General features: G+C 28.8%; 2 protein-coding genes across 2 annotated transcripts; both read left to right on the top strand.

Annotated features, from left to right (window-relative positions):
• Window positions 1-1,037: 1,037 nt before the first annotated feature.
• On the top strand, window positions 1,038-4,217 carry LOC116401986 ((R)-mandelonitrile lyase 1-like). The gene is made up of 4 exons (XM_031880618.1): window positions 1,038-1,194; window positions 1,412-2,059; window positions 2,585-3,431; window positions 3,558-4,217. Exons 1-4 carry the CDS (start codon window positions 1,101-1,103, stop codon window positions 3,595-3,597), a joined length of 1,629 nt encoding a protein of 542 aa, XP_031736478.1. The 5' UTR covers window positions 1,038-1,100; the 3' UTR covers window positions 3,598-4,217.
• A 5,105-nt stretch (window positions 4,218-9,322) lies between these two features.
• On the top strand, window positions 9,323-12,539 carry LOC101212821 ((R)-mandelonitrile lyase 3). Its single transcript, XM_011650621.2, has 4 exons — window positions 9,323-9,470; window positions 9,572-10,219; window positions 11,048-11,897; window positions 12,223-12,539. Exons 1-4 carry the CDS (start codon window positions 9,389-9,391, stop codon window positions 12,260-12,262), a joined length of 1,620 nt encoding a protein of 539 aa, XP_011648923.1. The 5' UTR covers window positions 9,323-9,388; the 3' UTR covers window positions 12,263-12,539.
• The last annotated feature ends 6,043 nt before the right edge of the window (window positions 12,540-18,582 follow it).

Genomic DNA, 18,582 nt, shown 5'->3' with positions numbered 1-18,582 from the left:
TTTGCACAAATATGATAAGTAATGAGATATATCAGAGGACTATTTATTTTAAAATTTGTTACTTTTGCATTTAGAAATTTTAGTGACATGGACTTTACTAGCATAATATTTTTTGCTATTTTTACAAACGCTTCAATAAAAGATACAAAAACATAAAATAATAGATAATCGACATACAAATTTACATGGTTTATTAACATTATGTCTTAGCTACATCTACATGTTAGAGGTAAGACAATTTTATTTTTGAGAGTGTTATACAATTCAAAATGGTATCGCCTATAGAGTGAGTGAGTTTATATATATGGTTACATAATATATACTGATGACAGGCAAGGACAAAAAAAACTCTTATACTCAATCATTCAAAACGTCAAGTAATAGATTCAAGACATTCTAGCATTTATTTTATATTAGTTTTGATATTTATAAAGTTATTTGACTTTTATTTAAAAAGATTAAATATTATTCTTACGATACCATATTTAAACTAACTTATAGTTTAAAATTTGTTATTTATAAGACGTTTTTAAATAGAAGAAAATGAACTAAAATATTTACAAAATAAATTTTATATATTTTATAAATATTTTTTTAGTAGTTTTTGTCAATTACAATATATTTTTTTCTATTTGTAACTATAGTTTCATTTATTTTTGTTAATTTAATTTGTTGAAGTTTTTGAAAAACTATTTGAGATTTTATCTTGCCATTTTTACTTTATAATTTTTCCGTAGTTAATTTTAATATCAATGAAGGAAAATGGGAGATGATAGGTTCTAAATTTGTAGAAACTTAGCTGATAAATCGATGACAAGTTCAAGTTTTCATTTTCATCTCCTTATTGTTTTTAAGAAAAGTAAAGCTTAACTAAAGAATAAAGTTTAATTATTACTTTATTTATAGCACACATGAAAAGACTAGAGTTTAATGTTTGCATTTGACCAACTATATACTTGAATTCAAAACAAGAGTCTAACTTGTTATCCAAAACCTAGATAATAATGTAAAATAAGAGTCAACCTTTGTATCTATAAAAACACCACCACATATAGTTGCAAAGTGGATAAAGAAAAGAAAAAGGAAATAAAAATACTAGCATGAAGAACTCTATGGCTAACCAGATTCTCCTCTTCACTCTCATCTCCATCTTTCAATTAGGACTCATCGCCTCCCACACCATCCCTAATCAAGGTAAAACTCCCCCCTTTCTTTATTTACTTACTAAATTTCCTATGTAAAGTTTAAATTTTCGGTTGATTAGTGATTTAGCATGTATCAGAATAGGAGATGTACTTTTTATTAATTTTCCTACCTACTTAATTAATATCAACTTTCACTTAATGATTCTTTTTTGAGTCTACAAGTGTGAGGGAGATTTAACAGAATTTGGAACGTTTTCTTTTTTCAGATACTAGTTACATGAAGTTTGTATATGAGGCAAGTGAGTTACAAGAAAGTGAAGAATATGATTACATAATAATAGGAGGAGGAACAGCAGGATGTCCATTAGCTGCAACATTATCATCTAAATTTTCAGTTCTCCTTCTTGAAAGAGGCAATGACCCTAACAAATATCCCTCAGTGTTAAATGAACAAGGCCTATTGAATGCTTTTGTTGCAGAAGATGATGGCCAAAATCCCTTCCAACATTTCATCTCTGAGGATGGTGTAGAGAACTTAAGAGGGCGTGTTCTCGGCGGTGGTAGCATGATCAATGCCGGGTTTTACTCGAGGGGTCATCGTGACTTCTTTGAAACTGCCGGTGTGGATTGGGACAGGGAATTGGTGGAGAAGGCTTATGAATGGGTTGAAGAAACTGTGGTATCTAAGCCGAGTTTGAGTCCATGGCAAGCTGCTTTTAGAAGTGCATTATTGGAAGGTGGCGTTGGCCATGATAAGGGGTTTGATTTGAGGCACCTTGTGGGGACTAAAACTGGAGGATCTATCTTTGATAACAAAGGAAACAGACATGGAGCTGTAGAACTTCTCAACAAAGGTGAACCTAAAAACCTTAAAGTTGCAACTCAGGCCACAGTCCAAAGAATCATCTTCACTGGTTAGTTCCTAACAAATCCTTGGTTTAGATTTTATGTTGGTTAATGAATTTTATAAAATAAACTATTTTGATTTCTAAACTTTTGTATGCATATGGTTTTAAATGATAAAACTCTTGAAAACATTTACAAATATAGTGATAATATTTTGAAAAGTAGTAGACACTGATAATATTTTGTTATATATTTGAAACCATATATTTGATTCATTTTGTTATACTTGAAAACAATCCTTTTCATATACATATATATGTTTTCTTGCTGCTGTATATATAATATCCACTCACGCTGTATTAGCATATCACAACAAATTTTGTTCGAAGAGGTTGTAATGATAAAATTAGAAGTTATTTAATTTGGAGAAGTTACACAGTGTGACTAATAATTTTACACCATTGGTGTGTAATAGACAAACCGCAGAACTATCATAAATTTGTATCAAAGGGTTATTACGTGAAACACAAATATGTAAATAATAGTGAAGCGAAACAATAACACTATCTTTTTTCACTATTCTAAATTCATAGGTTTATCAGCAAGTGGGGTTTCATATTCTGATTCAAAAGGAAAGTTGCATACAGCATTCATTCGTAAAAAAGGAGAGATCATACTAAGTGCAGGAGCCATTGGAAGTCCTCAACTTCTCCTGCTAAGTGGGGTTGGCCCAAAATCTTATCTTTCATCCTTAAGACTACCTGTCGTCCTCGATCAACCACACGTCGGGGAATTTATGTCCGATAATCCCCGTTTCAGTCCGACCATCGTTCTTCCATTCCAACTAGTTTCTTCATCTGCACAAGTAGTTGGAACATTAGACCACAATATCCACTTGCAATCTTTTGCTAGCCCTTTACCATTTTTTGCTCCACCATCGTTTAGCCTTCTTCCTCCTCAATTCACTTCAATTGTCCCTAGCTTAGCCATATTTGTTGGTAAATTCTCTGATGTTCATTCTGAAGGCTCACTTCGTTTGAATTCCTCCATTGATGTGAAGGAGAGTCCCATTGTTAGATTCAATTATTATTCACATCCTGATGATCTTGCTCGATGTGTTAGAGGAGTAAGAAAAGTAGGGGATTTGCTTAAAACTCCAACCATGGAAAAGATTAAGACTCAAGACTTAGAGGGTAATAAAAGATTTCAGTTTTTGGGGCTTTCTTTGCCAGAAAATTTGTTGAATGATACCGCTGTTGAAGAATATTGTCAAAAAACAGTGACTACTTATTGGCATTATCATGGAGGATGTTTGGTGGGAAAAGTAGTTGATGATAACCACAAAGTGATCGGAATTGACAATTTACGTGTAGTTGATGGCTCCACTTTCTCTGTCTCACCGGGAACTAATCCTATGGCCACCCTCATGATGCTCGGCCGGTGAGTTCATTAAATATATATATTGCAGTTAATGTTTTAGTAGGTATTTGTACTTGACAGGGGTTTCTATTTTTTAATTACTGTATTTTTTCAGTAAACTAAAATATTTGAAAAACTATTTTGCAGGTATGTTGGCCTCAAGCTACTGCAACAAAGATCAAGTTAAAGAGTGCAAACTATGACAGACCATTTTGTGTAGCAATTTTGGTTGTGGGTTATATGTATCTTCACTTTAATTAATTGTTATTATTATTAAATTTCTATCCATTACTCTCAATGATTTAATTTAAAATTTTACTATATTTTGAATAGTTTTATTATTTGCAATAATTTTTTTTCTACATCTATAGATAAAATGAGTTGATTTCATTTGTAGCAAAATCACCAACCTAAATATAAATATAAGAAAATGACAAAAAAAAATAAAATCTCAATCAATTGAAATGACTTTCAGTTTCTTTTTTTTTTTTCTTCTATATATATGAATATTTGTAGGGGTTTACCATTTGGAGCCACTTTTCTAAAATGTTTATTATTTCTGTCTCATATAATTAGAGCAAAGAACAAAAACTAGAACTCATTATTATGATCCATTTAATCTGATGGTGGCTGTCATTTGGTCAATATGGTTGGAGAGAAACAGGAGGATTTTTAATAATAGCTTGGCAAGCACCATCAACATTTGGGAAGAGATTTGCAACCTCACTAGGCTTTGTTCATCAAAAAACAATTTTTTCTCCAATTACTTTCCATCTGTCATTGCAATAAACATAAGTGCTTTTATTTGATTTCTTTTTCTTTGTTGGGCTTAACGCTATCCTTTTTGTATCAATCAACTTTGTATCAATCAACTTTGTATCCCGAGAAATCAAAAAGGCTATACAAGGATTTTGCCCGACCTGCTCATATGGTACCTAGTCCTTTGGTATCCCACTCAGCTAAGCAATTATATGACACTGGTATGAATTTTGTTCTCTCCGATTCAACTAGGACCATAGGTCCTGAATTTCTACGTGAATCAACTTCGAGAAAAGAAAGTTGTCTAATCATTAACTCAAACCTATTGTCGAACCCCACTCAGCGTAATATGGAGGTACTTATGGCGGAACGGGTCGATCTGGTCTTTCACAATCTTATTGAATATATTTGTACGGGATGACGATGGTGCTTAAAAGGTGTCCACCTAGTGGAGATGTTTGAGTGCATCCACTGACCCAAATGTATCATTTTCTAAAAAAAAATACCATAAATCCAATGAATATAAACACATACCAAATTTGCATTAAGATCAATGCATACGTTGGGTTGAGAGTCTAATTTTCAAGCACTAAAACAATTGTATGGTTCAATTTTAAGTCGATTAATGCAATACCAAATCTAAATAGATTGAGAAGCTAACCTTTTTTAGAAAATGATACGATTGCACTACTACACAAACAAGATTACTTGACGCCTACAATTTAAAAATACTTAACAGTTTTTATTAAAATTGTCAACTAAATTTTAAAAAAAATGTAAAGAATAAGGAAAACTAGAAAAATGCATCATTTTTCAATTTTGTGACCTATACAAATTAAAACTAAATTCAACTTTTTTCTTTGTTATGTTTATTCATTCTTAAAAACTAAATTGTAATTTTTTATAGAAAAATTTTCATATAATTTTTTTATTATTTTTTTAATTTTATTTTTGTTCTTAAAAAGTAAATTTTATTTTGTTTTCATTTTCCATATAACTTTATCTTTATTCCATTTGAATTTTATTTTTCCTTCAAACTAAATTCTTAATTTTTAATTTAATACTAATCTAAATTAAACTTTTTTTTTATGAAAATCAATTTTATTGTTACTGAAACTTACTAAAAATGTGTTCTTTGTATTTTTAAATTGATGAAACTTTTTCCAATATTTTTTTAATTTTAAAATTTATGGTTTTGTTAACTTTTTAATTTATGAATATTTACCGTTGTAATTCATTCATTTTATATTAAAGTGAAGATCGAAAAATTTTAGTAATTGCTTGTGATTGGATAAAGTTAACCGAACACTCATTCATAGCATGTAACATATCATAAAAATCATAACAATGACATGAATATCAATCATAACGTCGTTATCGTGTGATTAATATATCATTCATCATAACATATCAGTCATCCATATCAATCACATTATGCATCTTAGCGCTACATTAATGCATAATGAAAAATATCTCTTAATTTTATTTTTGAATGTCTAGTAGTAGAATCTCTTACATTGAGATTAGCTAAAACTCAGTCCAACAATTTTCCTTTTTTTTACGGTCAATTTCCAGTTAGCTCAGTCCAACAATTTTGGTTGAAACCAAATCAACCTTTAGGGATAAATTTACACACATGACTAATCCAAAAAAAAACCAATCAAACTAAAAGAAAGTAATCCAATTTAAATCCATAATTTAAACTATATAAGATAAAAATTAGATATTTAATGAGAGTACCAAAACCCGATCAAATACTCACCAAAATACCAAAATGGCTCAATCGATGACTTGACTAACAAAAGAAGGCAGAATCACATATAAATGCACCAAAGTTTTCAAATGGAAGTTAATCATTTTGTAAACAGCATAAATCACACATATTTGTTGTCCTTTTCTATATGAAAAATTACAAACAATATACATAGTTAATTATAATAAAAAAAACACTAGAATAAAGTTTGAATTAATAGAAAAAAGCACATAAAAACAAAAACTAAATTCAATAAAAAAAAGGTTAATTACATATATAAAATAAAACAAAAAAATATTTACGGCCCATTTAACAAAAAAAAAATCACGAAGTCACTCATTATTTTTATAAATTTTAAATTTGCCCTTATTAGTTTTGAATTTCGCGTTGAATGCATGTTCATCTCCTTTAAATTATTAGTTCTCCTTCTCTTTCTCCATATTCCTACATGTTCTTATTCGCAATTTTTTCGTGACTCTTCCATAATTTTTTCATTTTTTGTCATATCTCATATTCGACGTCATCTCCTTATTCTTTTTCCATTACCAGTATCATGTTCTTCTTCTTTCACTACAAATATAAGTGATTGTTTACAAAGATCATTTAGATTTGGTACATGATCGTGTAGATCTCTCCCCCATTATCTATGCTCACCCCTTTACTATTCTATAGATGTTGCACACACATACAAGTAACATGCACAAGATATCAAATTTTGGTCAAAGAAAACGTACCACCCTCAAGTTACATTAGTAATGTCTAAGTCCAATAAGAAAATTGAATATTAGAGAAAAGTAATAAATTATTAGATAACTCATATGAAACCATCATAGGTAATTTGAATATATAGGATTTATTTTGATCCTACCAAAATTAGGATATGAATTTCTTAATTTATTATAGGCTATGATCAAATTTGATATTTACTTTTTGATCTTACTCTACTAACCACTCTAAAAGGGTTAAAATCATGTTGTTTTAAATATTATATATAAATATGATAATTAAAAATTAAAAATTACCTTTTGTCAAAATTAAACAATTAAGTTTTTTAAAACATACACATATAATAATTAAAATTAAAAATTACATTTTTTTATCAAATTAAAAAAAATTAAGTTTTTTCAATAATAATAATAATAATATCGATAATAATTTGAAGAGAATTTATCAAAAATAACAAACTTGAACAAATATTTACAACATATAACAAAATTTTCAGACTCTATCAATAATAGACATTGATAGTCACTTGTGATAGAGTCCTTTCAATTCACATACCAACCCTCACTTCTTTCATGAGACCTTGCACCGGGGGACCATAGTTTTCATATCATTTACAAAGGATGTTAACTTGGCCTACCTTTAAATTTCTGCATACAAAGTCCAACAAATATTAACCGGCCATTTATTTCTTATTAGACATCTACGAATCTTAGACTCCATCACTTCTACTAGAGATATAGTCTTCACACTTACCACTAGCAATAGATTCAATGAGCTGGATTTAAAATTTTACTATAACTAGAAATCATTTTATATTATATTGTGTTACATCTACTCATCGGAGTGATATATTTGCAATTTACCTAAACTATGTCCTAAAGGAACTTTCTAAGTTAGAGTTTTCTTTTTTTAAAAAAAATTATAGAATTGACAGCAAATTTTCTCGTGAATAGCTTCCAAAGGGAATTTCGGTAAGGAGACCATCTGTTGATGTCTTGCAACTATGTGCCACATGTTTTGTGGAGCGGCAAATTTCCACGAGAGATGTTTTTCTGTTTTCGGAAAACTTAAACATCGTACTAGCTGGAAGAAAAAAGAAAGGAAAAATTGATTCTCCCTGACCACCACAACACATTGGATAATCCAGCTTTAACATCAGTTCGTCCAGGCCTTCACTTAGTTTAATCCCAGCATTATCTTGGTCATCGATAGATTGAGAATTGAAGGAGAAACCGAGGAAGAGAAAGATCAAAACACGAAAAAAGAGGGATTGGAATTGTGGTTCGAGGATTTGGTGATATGAGTAGAGTTAATTTGATTTCTTTGAAGATTAGAGAGATGATTAATGAAAGGTTTGGATGCTTAATTATATTCCATAGATTCCATAGTTATTAGTACACCCACATATTAATTGAATTAAGCTTTTATTTGCGGATGCTAAAAGTTTTAGAACATTGTTAATGTAATGCCTTAAATTTTATGGATATTTGAAGTGCAGGTAGGAAAAAAAAACAATAAAATAAACATCATAAATATGGGAGAAAAAAGGTGATAAGATAATCTAACCTCTTAGTTGGGTGGAGATAATAAATTAGGAGAGAGAAATTGATTAAAAAAAAGTGAAATTGAATAACATAATGGTGTACAATGGTGAATAAAGACAAAAACTTCATGAGAAAGGCAGCATGGGAGAAAAGAAAGGTGTGGGCTTCACAAGAAGTTTTGTTAGAAATTTTGAAAAAGTTATATGTATCTAAAATTTGGTTTAATTAAAATACCATTTTGATCATGAGCTTTGATATAAGTTGTTCTATTTTGACTCACTACATTCAATCTCCAAATTTAATACATACTATAATACTACTTTGAATGTAATTGCTACATTATTGCTATTGTTTAATTAATTCATATTTTTATCCCTATTTTTCTACTAGCCTTTTGCTGCTTTATTTTGATCAAATACACAGAGTCAGTTGATGACAATTTTCCATCAAGGTCATTGGTAAATGTGATTTTTAGCTTAGCGTTGATCAAGATTGTTTCAAGAGAAAAGATTTTTAGTTGAATTCTTTGGATAAAATGATTTAAATTAAAATACACATCAAAAGTTATTTAGTAGTTGATACAAGAAAAAAAAATAATTAAAAAAGTCAACTCAAAGATCAACCGTGTAAAGAAAAACAAATTTTCATTTTAAAGATGTTGTTAGACAAAATGGCAAAAGCTCTCTTAATTTGATTTTGCTAATTAATTAATTTTTTTCTTAAGAATCGGTTTAAAATATTAATTTAAATATATATATAAAAAAAAATGAATAGATTTGACTAACTATAATCATAGGTTGTTTGTGGTAAATATTTTTTTTTAAAAAAAAAAGATATGATGGATCAGTTGAATTTTTGTATAAATAATTAAAATCACTACTAGAAAAATAGGACCAATCCAATAGTTATCACGACCTGTCTATGATATAATGTTCTAAGAGTGTCTAAGATATGGTCCAACAGTTTTTATTGATACCTAAATGTTTTAGGTTAGATGTACTCTCTTTCAAAATCAGTAAATCAGTAAATTGGACACACTGCTGTATAAAAACAAAAATTAACCAAACCACAGCTTGCAATTAAATTAAGTGTCCAGCTTTGTAATCCTAAATATATATCTATATAAACCAACAGTTTGCAAATTAGAAAGGAACAAAGAAGTACCCCCACATATTCATCTACATCTTTGAATAAGCATGGAGTATTCAATAGCAACCTTTCTCCCTCTCATCCTAATCTCTATTGAATTTCTCTCTTCACATGCTATCCCTAATCAAGGCAAAACCCTGATCTCTCTATATCTTTCTTTTTCTAAACTTGTATCGTGTTTAGTTTATTGATTCTAACTGTTGTGTATTTTGTTACCTTTCCTTTTCTAGATATTAGCTACATGAAATTTGTACACAATGCCAATGATCAACCAATACAAGAAAAATATGACTACATAGTAATAGGAGGAGGAACAACAGGCTGTCCATTAGCTACAACATTATCATCAAAATTCTCAGTCCTCCTTCTTGAAAGAGGTAGTGACCCCAACACATATCCTTTTGTGTTGAATGAAGAAACTCTATCCTACACTTTTATTCTAGACGATGATGGCCAAAATCCCATCCAACGCTTTGTCTCTGAGGATGGTGTGGAGAACATACGAGGGCGAGTTCTTGGCGGCGGAAGCATGGTCAACGCCGGGTTCTACTCGAGGGGACATCAAGAGTTTTTTGAAACTGCAGGTGTGGATTGGGACATGGAATTGGTTGAGAAGGCTTACGAATGGGTTGAAGAAACTTTGGTGTCTAGGCCAAATTTAACTGCATGGCAAGCTGCTTTTAGAAATACTTTGTTGGAAGGTGGTGTTGTCCCTGATAATGGGTTTGATTTAAGGCATCTTGTGGGTACTAAAATTGGAGGTTCAATCTTTGATAACAAAGGAAATAGACATGGAGCTGTAGAGCTTCTCAATAAGGCTAATCCTAAAAATCTTAAGGTTGTCATTCAAGCCACAGTTCAAAGAATCATCTTCAAAGGTTAGTGGCTAACAAGTTAAATTTGGTCTTTTTTTTTTTTTTGGTTAATGAATTTTTTGAAGATGGTTTCTAACTTTTAAAAAGATAAGGGTTTTATATATATATATTGATATTAGAGAAAAAAATAATGATATTTTGGTCCATTTTAAGGTGCACTTTCATCACCCAACTCACTCACTGATCATCATGAAAGTAAAATATAATTTTTAAAAAAATTAATCTTTTCAGTACTCAAATATAATTTTGAAGAATAATGTGGGTTGGATTCTTAAGTTTTTAAAACACACCTTATCCTGTTATTATATAAAACTAAAATAGAAAATAGTTCCATGCACCTTTTGAACATTTTTTTTTAATTTCAAATTTAAAAACATATATTTTTAAAACTCAAGGAAAAATAGACTGGTTTTTTTTTTTTTTTTTTTTTAAGAATTAAAAGATCAAAACTCACTGGTTCATAGACTGATACAGTAGTTTGCAGAATAAAAAATAAATATTTTTTAAGAAAATGGTGATGATCCAGTCTGTGTGTCTCCAAAACATAATCACATCAATGACATGTTAATAAATGCATGACAACGATATACCAATGGTTAAAACTTAAAAGCAAAACGAAATTAAACTTATCATCTCTACCTAAATAAATAATAAATACTTATGTTAACTACTACAAAATCTACAACTTACAATTTTTGAAACGTTGACACTTTTATGGGAAAAAAAATGTCAAGTAATGTACTTAGAAACGTAAAATAGATAACATAATAAGCAAAAATTTCACAGAAGTTGTTCTTATTTTTTTCACGTTTTTCTACTTCCAACTGACAGGTTTATCAGCAGTTGGAGTTTTATATTCAGATTCAAAAGGAAAGTTACACACGGCATTAATTCATAAAAAAGGAGAAATATTTTTAAGTGCAGGAGCTATTGGAAGTCCTCAACTTCTCCTTTTAAGTGGGATTGGCCCAAAATCTTATCTTTCATCTTTAAAACTACATCTCGTTCACCACCAACCACATGTGGGTCAATACATGACCGACAATCCCCGTTTTAGTCGTTCTATTATTTTTCCATTCCAGTTACTTGCTTCAACAGCGCAAGTTGTTGGAACATTAGAAAAAAACATCCATTTACAATCATTGGCCAGCCCTTTACCATTTTTCCCTTTACCATCTTATGGTCTTCTTCCTCCTCAATCCACTTCCATCACTTCAAGCTTAGTTATTATTGTAGGTAAATTTTCTAATGTTAGTTCTAAAGGATGGCTTCATTTGAATAATTCTTCCACTGATGCGAAGGAGAATCCTATTGTTAGATTCAATTATTATTCACAGCATGGTGATATTAGTAGATGTGTTAGTGGAGTGAGGAAAGTGGAGGATTTGCTTAAGACACAAACTATGGAAAGGATTAAGACACAAGATTTGGAGGGTAATAAAGGATTTCAATTTATGGAACTTCCAATGCCTGAAAATTTGTGGAATGATAGCTCTGTTGAAGAGTATTGCAAAAATACGGTGGCTACTTATTGGCATTATCATGGAGGATGTTTGGTTGGAAAAGTTGTGGATGATAATTATAAAGTGATTGGAATTAAAAATTTGCGTGTTGTTGATGGCTCCACTTTCTCCGACTCGCCGGGAACTAATCCTATGGCCACCCTTATGATGTTAGGCCGGTGAGTTTATTTATTTATTAATCTTTTTACCTGCTGGATCTCTCAAAATATATATATGTCTATATGTCTGTATGTGTGTGTGGTTTGATTAAGTTTAGTTTGGTTTTTGGTTTAATATATAATATAAACAGTTTATGTTTTGAACCTTGATACCTGTTTATAAGAAGCATTTTTGTAGTAAAAGAAAATGCTACTTCTTGTTATTATTTGAAATAAATGAAGGGCTTGGACCTTTGCACTATTAGGTGAACTTAGTTTTTTCTTTCTCTTTTACATTATCTTTTATTTCCATAATTAAACTTACAAGTTCTAACTTGTTTTGCAGATATGTTGGCCTTAAAGTACTGCAACAAAGATCAAGTTAAAAGTGTAAATCAAGATAAATGATGAGAGATTTAAATCAGGGACTTTTAATTTAATTTCCTTACTAACATATTGTGCATGCATCTTATTTTTATCATTTTTCACTACTATATGTCTTTGTTTAGATGATATAAGGTTCAATTTACTTTTACCCATATGCTTAAATGGTTGGGTCCAATCATTTATCATTGCTATTGGAGAATATGGTCCTGAATCCTTGCCTGTTTCAGTCAATAACCATTTAAGATGTTTAATAAATGTTCTTTTTCGTTTACATTATATTTTGGAATTAATCATTCTTTTATTTTTTATGTTTCTATTTTCAGTCATTTATAAAATTTATGTACAAAATCTAGAAAAAAAAAGTTTTTTTTTTTAAATTAAAAAGATTTTGTTTCCTAATTCCATATTATTTCTAACTTTTAGTGAAAATGTGAATTTGTTGTCAAAAGTTTAGAAAATATTTACAAATATACTAAAATTTTAGAATTTATTAATAATAGATATTAATAAAGACTGATATTAATATGTACGGATAGTGTCTATCATTGTCTAACAATATTTATTATTAATAAAATATAAAATAACATTGATACATTTTATAAATGTTTATTTCATTTTTTATATTTGAAAACGAAATTTGATTCCAAAACTAGGTATGATTTTTACATATAAGTCATTAATATCTACTGCAAAGAAATTAATGGCTCGAACCAACACTCTTAAGTTCATTGACTAAAAGGCTAAAATGTCCCCACAATTCAATGCTAGCTAACTAACCATTGATAGCTTGGAAAAAAATTGTAGTACATACCGAGTCCTAATAATATGATTTATTCTTTTACTTAGTGGACTCTTGTGTTACTCTTTAATGTTATTTTTTGTGCGTGATAGGATATATTTTGTTCCGAATAATAAAATATGTCATTTTCAAAAATGGTAAAACTATTTTTTCTTTTAAATTTTAACAAATAACATTTTTTTCTTTTTGCACGTGTATGATATTTTACAAAATACCAAAATATCCTCTTTCTTCAACGATAGTTATTTTGTTTCTACACTGTAATTAATTAATTTTATGTATTTATCGACTTTTAATTAATTTTTACCTGGAAAAGATACAACAATCCATATCATTACTTTTTTGTTAATATCTCGAGACTCAACTAATTGATTCAACATTTTAATAACTTAACTTTATTCATTCTTACTAATTTCAAAATATCTGAATTGAATTTGAGTTTTAAAATAACCCAATTGAATTTCAAAATAATAAAATTATTATTTTTCAGAATTTGAGAATCTCAACCATGCATTTTGTATCAAAATAACCTTAATTGAATTTCAAAATTTAAAAATATCAACTTGTTTCCTATCTTAAAAATTACATTTATGACTTGAATATCAAGATATCCAAATTATTATTTTGAAGTTGAGAGAATCTCACCATTGATTTTATTTTAAAATAAATTTCAAAATAACCCAATTCTATTGATTTCAAAATAACTCAATTATTATTTTGAATCTAGGAGAATTTCAACTATTGATTTTATTTTAAAATAACGTTTTAATATCAAAATAACATTAATTGGTTAAATCACAAAAATAACCAAATTATTATTTTGAATTAAATTTTTCTTATTCTTTTGTTGTTTGAGTGAGAACTAGCTTATTTGTTTGTTTTCCAATATTTCTTATCAAATTCTAATTAACTTATTATAAAAATATAGTATTGTATAGATATATAATTATGTAAATGAATTAAAATTAAAAAATAATTAGATTAATTGTGTTAGAAATACTTTTAAATCATGTTCATGTTCATTTGACTTAATAACATTAATTAAATTATAATTTCTATCAATATTGGTTTTAAAGTGTAATTATTGTAATTATTTCAATATATTGCGTTCTTATAAAAAATCTTTTATGTGTAATTAATTTGTGATATACAGTTATGAGTTTATCAAAGTCTTTCAAGTATGATTAATTTGTGATATGCAATCATGAGTGTGTAATTAATTTCAACGTGTTAATAACGTAGAGAACTCTATCATAACTCATTACAACAAAAATGGTCTACGACGACAGTTATTTTCTGTTGCGAGCAAAATCCGTGATAGTTATTTATAGTCATAGTATCGCCTGTTGTGGAAAGTCCTTCCATGACAGTTTTTCAAAAACTGTCGCAATAAGTTTTTTCATGACATAAAATAAATGTCATTAATTATTATTTTATGACAACAAATAACTGTCATATTTTATTTTATGACAACAAATAACTGTCATCATTGGCATATTAACAACGGTTAAAAAAATATCGCAAATTCATTTATTATGACATTTTTTAAATGTCAAGAATATGTCAATCGTGACAGTTCTTATAAAAATAAATGTCACATTTTCGAAATTGACGACAGTTAAAAAATGTCACGAATTCGTATTTTATGACAATTTTTTCTGTCAAAGATATGCCAATCATGACAGTTTTTTATAAAATCAAATGTCATTTTCTCACTAGCGACATTTTTTTCCTATCAAAGATAGATCAAACGTGACAATTTTTTTTAAATTGTCATTATTTTAATATTGACAACAATTAAGGAATGTCACGAGTTCATATATTATGACATTTTTTTAATGTTGCAAATTCCTCAATTACTACCGTTTTTTCTTGTTCTTCTTGTCGTTTTGCTATTACACGAACCATTCAAATAACAATAATGTTCTAATACATCACACTCATATAAAATCAAATAGTCGACACTTTAATATATATACACACTATAATATATTTTGTAATATTCGTACATTTCTAATCAAGTTTGAAATAATTTAAAAGTACATCAAAAGTAGAAAGTATGGAATTCCAGCCCTTAATCAAACCTAGTGAAAATACCATCAGAATACATATAAAAAGTACGCTACACATTTATTTGATGGTCCAAAAACTCATGAAGTTGTCGGCTCTAGTTGAACCTACAATTAAAAAGTACGCTACACATTTTTTTAGAACAGAAACAGATTCAACTTCTCCGTTGTTTTGTTTCTGTCGGCACAGTGGTGGATTTGAAGACGAATGGGTAGGAGGGGTTTCTTATAGCCAAAGCATGTCAGTGACTGACTTGAGGGATTGGTTACAGGCATGACGACGACTGGGCACGATGATTATTGATGGTTGTTCGAAAGTTGATCGATGTAGGGTCACAGATTGAGAAGAGAAGGAAAGAAATTGACTTGGAGCGAAGAAAAGAAAAATTGGTTTCGTGGGCTCAAGAGAAAAAAGTAAAGTATGAAAGAGAGGGAAATTTACTTTTTACAACCTAATTTTTCTTTTAAAAAAATAATAAATTTGGAGAGGATCATTAATGTCCGTTTTTACGAAATAAAAAAATTAAAGAAAAAATTAAAAATGAACGGATCATTAATGTCGATTTAAAAGTGACATTAAACCCTTATCATTAATGTCGGTTTATCAATTATCCTCATTTTTTAAAAACAACATTAAAGACAATTTTTCATTTTTTTCACATGACACTAAAAGTCACATTTCTTATAGTGGATCCTTAACCAACGTCAAGAACCAAGGCACATCTTTATCTTCAACTATCTTAAGAACATGTTGAACACCATTACTACCTATAGGCAACAAAACTGAAAGTTTAATACATTACTCAACCTGAATTTTAGTACGAATCAAGTTCACAAAAGAATGAAACGATAATATCACTTCATCAATCAAAACACAATTTGTTTTGTAATCCATATATAGCACTTTCGCTCATCTCATTTACCACTATGAAAAACAATTATTGCAAGCTGAACCATAACTACAATGAACTGCAACACTTTTGGGAAAATAAAAAACATGTAGTAAATGTATTAGTCAACTACTACATATAATAAGTACATCATTTCACTAATATAAAAAAAATGATACAAATTTTGTTTAAAAAAAACCATAACCAAACATACTAAATAAAACAAAACAATGCAAAGCCCCTTTGGGTAAAAAAAGACGAGGAAGGACAAATCGTAGCCTTAATTTCAATAAACAATAAATGTGAGCAATTCACAGAAGAAGAAAGAAAAGATGATGATCAAACTCCCTTACCAATTTTGGACACCAATTAGAGAAATACGTACATAAGTACAAGAAAAAAGTATTACGCCTTTAAAAAAGGGGAAGAAATACATACATAATTGAAGAAACAAATTATTTTTCTTGTAAGAGAAAGAATGAGAAGAATTGGAGAAGAAGACGAGAAGAAAACAATAAAAAGAGAAGCAGATCTGCTGAAGAAGAACGAAACAGAAGAGAGAAGAGAAGGATATATGTTGAAGAAGAACGATGGAGAAGAGGGAGAAGAAGACAAGGAGAAGAGAAGTAGGCAGAGAGGAGAAACAGTGAAGAACGGTGGAGAAGAGGAGAAAAAAATGAAAAGGTAACGGGGAAAAAGAGAAGGAAGGAGAAAGTTAAAAGAAAGAAACAGACGAGGAAGAGAAAACTGTGGAAATTCATAGGAGGGAATAATGAAAAGTTTAAAATAAAAAATATCAACCAAAATTAAAAAGTTGTTATATATATTTGCAAAATTAAAAAGTTCATGTTGTTATTGCTTATATTTTTTATTGTGTGTCACTCAATACAATTTTCCTTTATTAACGTGTTTACTTGAACTCTATTCATCCCTAAAGTTTGAGCTTACCTCACTTCCACAATATACAATCCTTCTTAAAACTTTGTATGAAATTTTGATCACAATACAAAATGATTATGCATGCTCTAGGAGTGAGATTCTCTCATATTCACCATGTTTAGGCTCCCTAAATATTATATCAAAAGAACGACTTTTCTCAAGATCTACACAAATGACCTATCATAAAAACAAACTTGATGAGAAACGTAAAGATACTAAATGACATTACATAAGGTTGCAACTTAGACAACCCTTAAACTCAAAACGTTTAATATACAGATTTTTCTAATGAGGTGATAAACTCTAAAATTGAATAAGCGCACTATATAAATATGGTTAGCCTTGAGTATATATTTACAATAGAAAAATATTATTTACAGGAGAGTAAAGAAGACATATGTTGCAGAAAGATAAAGAATCCACGATATCTGCAACTCATAAATAGTAAATGAAAAGCATATATTGTTGAAGTTGTACGTCGATACCGATGTTCTTGACAATGTCTTCGACATATTACACAACACATATTGTAATTAAAGTTATTTGACGCAAACAATGTAATAAATTTTCTTTTCATATCTTTTCCTTGACCCCACGAACAGTTTGTCAACAAATAATTAAACATAAATATTACCTAAACAATTAACATCGGATGAATTCATTAGTTGTATATATATATATGGAGAGTTCTTATCAAATTTATAAAATAATCAAGATTTTCTATTTTAATTTTTTAATTTTTTAATTTGCTAAAAGTCAAGTTAATATAGTTTGAAATATGTATATATTTCAATTTTAAGATAGTTCATACACAAATGGATTGGGAAAATATGGAGAAAGATCGTACGATTCTATTAATTAGACTATGAACCAATAATTATATCAATTTAAAAATTAAATTTTCTAGTTGTATTAATTTAAATCTAAAATTAATAATTATATCAATTAGACTTTAAACTTTTACAATTGTATATCAATTTAAAACTTCAAACTTTCATATTATTATATCAATTCAAACACTCTTCATTATATTTTATTTGGATATGTTTATGAAAGGTAATGTTTTTAAGTTGATATATTTATAAAAGTTGAGGGTTTAAACCGTATAATTATTAATCTAACGTCTAAGACTCTAAATTGATATAACCCCATATAGTTTAGCGGTATAAATTAGTATTTGCTCTAAATTTTATGGGTGAGAAGCATTTTGTATATATATTCAATCAATAAGTTGGTATAGGTTTGGTCACTTCCACACGTTGTTGGTTTTTTATAAAATTGGTTTTCATTGTACAAATTGAATATACGAACTTTCATGGCTGTGTCTAACTAATTAGAAACGTATTGGCTTTATCACGTATTGTTCACATGAAAATATAGTCACTTTTCTATGTACTTATCCATTCTGTACTATATGAGATAAGATCTCGTTGGAAAATCCCATTGGATTAATAAATGTGTGTTTAATAACACAGTACTTTTATTTGATAATAATTAGCGTGTGGAACACATTCTTGAATTTTCAGAAACTTCAAAAAAGAAGCAAGTGGTGGACAAATAGAAATCACTAAGATTAGGTTTTGACTTGTATAATTGAATTGATTTTTTGGTGTTTAATTTTA

Source organism: Cucumis sativus, chromosome 2 (genome assembly GCF_000004075.3).
Source record: "Cucumis sativus cultivar 9930 chromosome 2, Cucumber_9930_V3, whole genome shotgun sequence".
In the NCBI taxonomy this organism is placed as follows: domain Eukaryota; kingdom Viridiplantae; phylum Streptophyta; class Magnoliopsida; order Cucurbitales; family Cucurbitaceae; genus Cucumis; species Cucumis sativus.
Note: the sequence above shows the minus strand (reverse complement) of the source record. Positions and strands in the feature narration are given on the sequence as shown.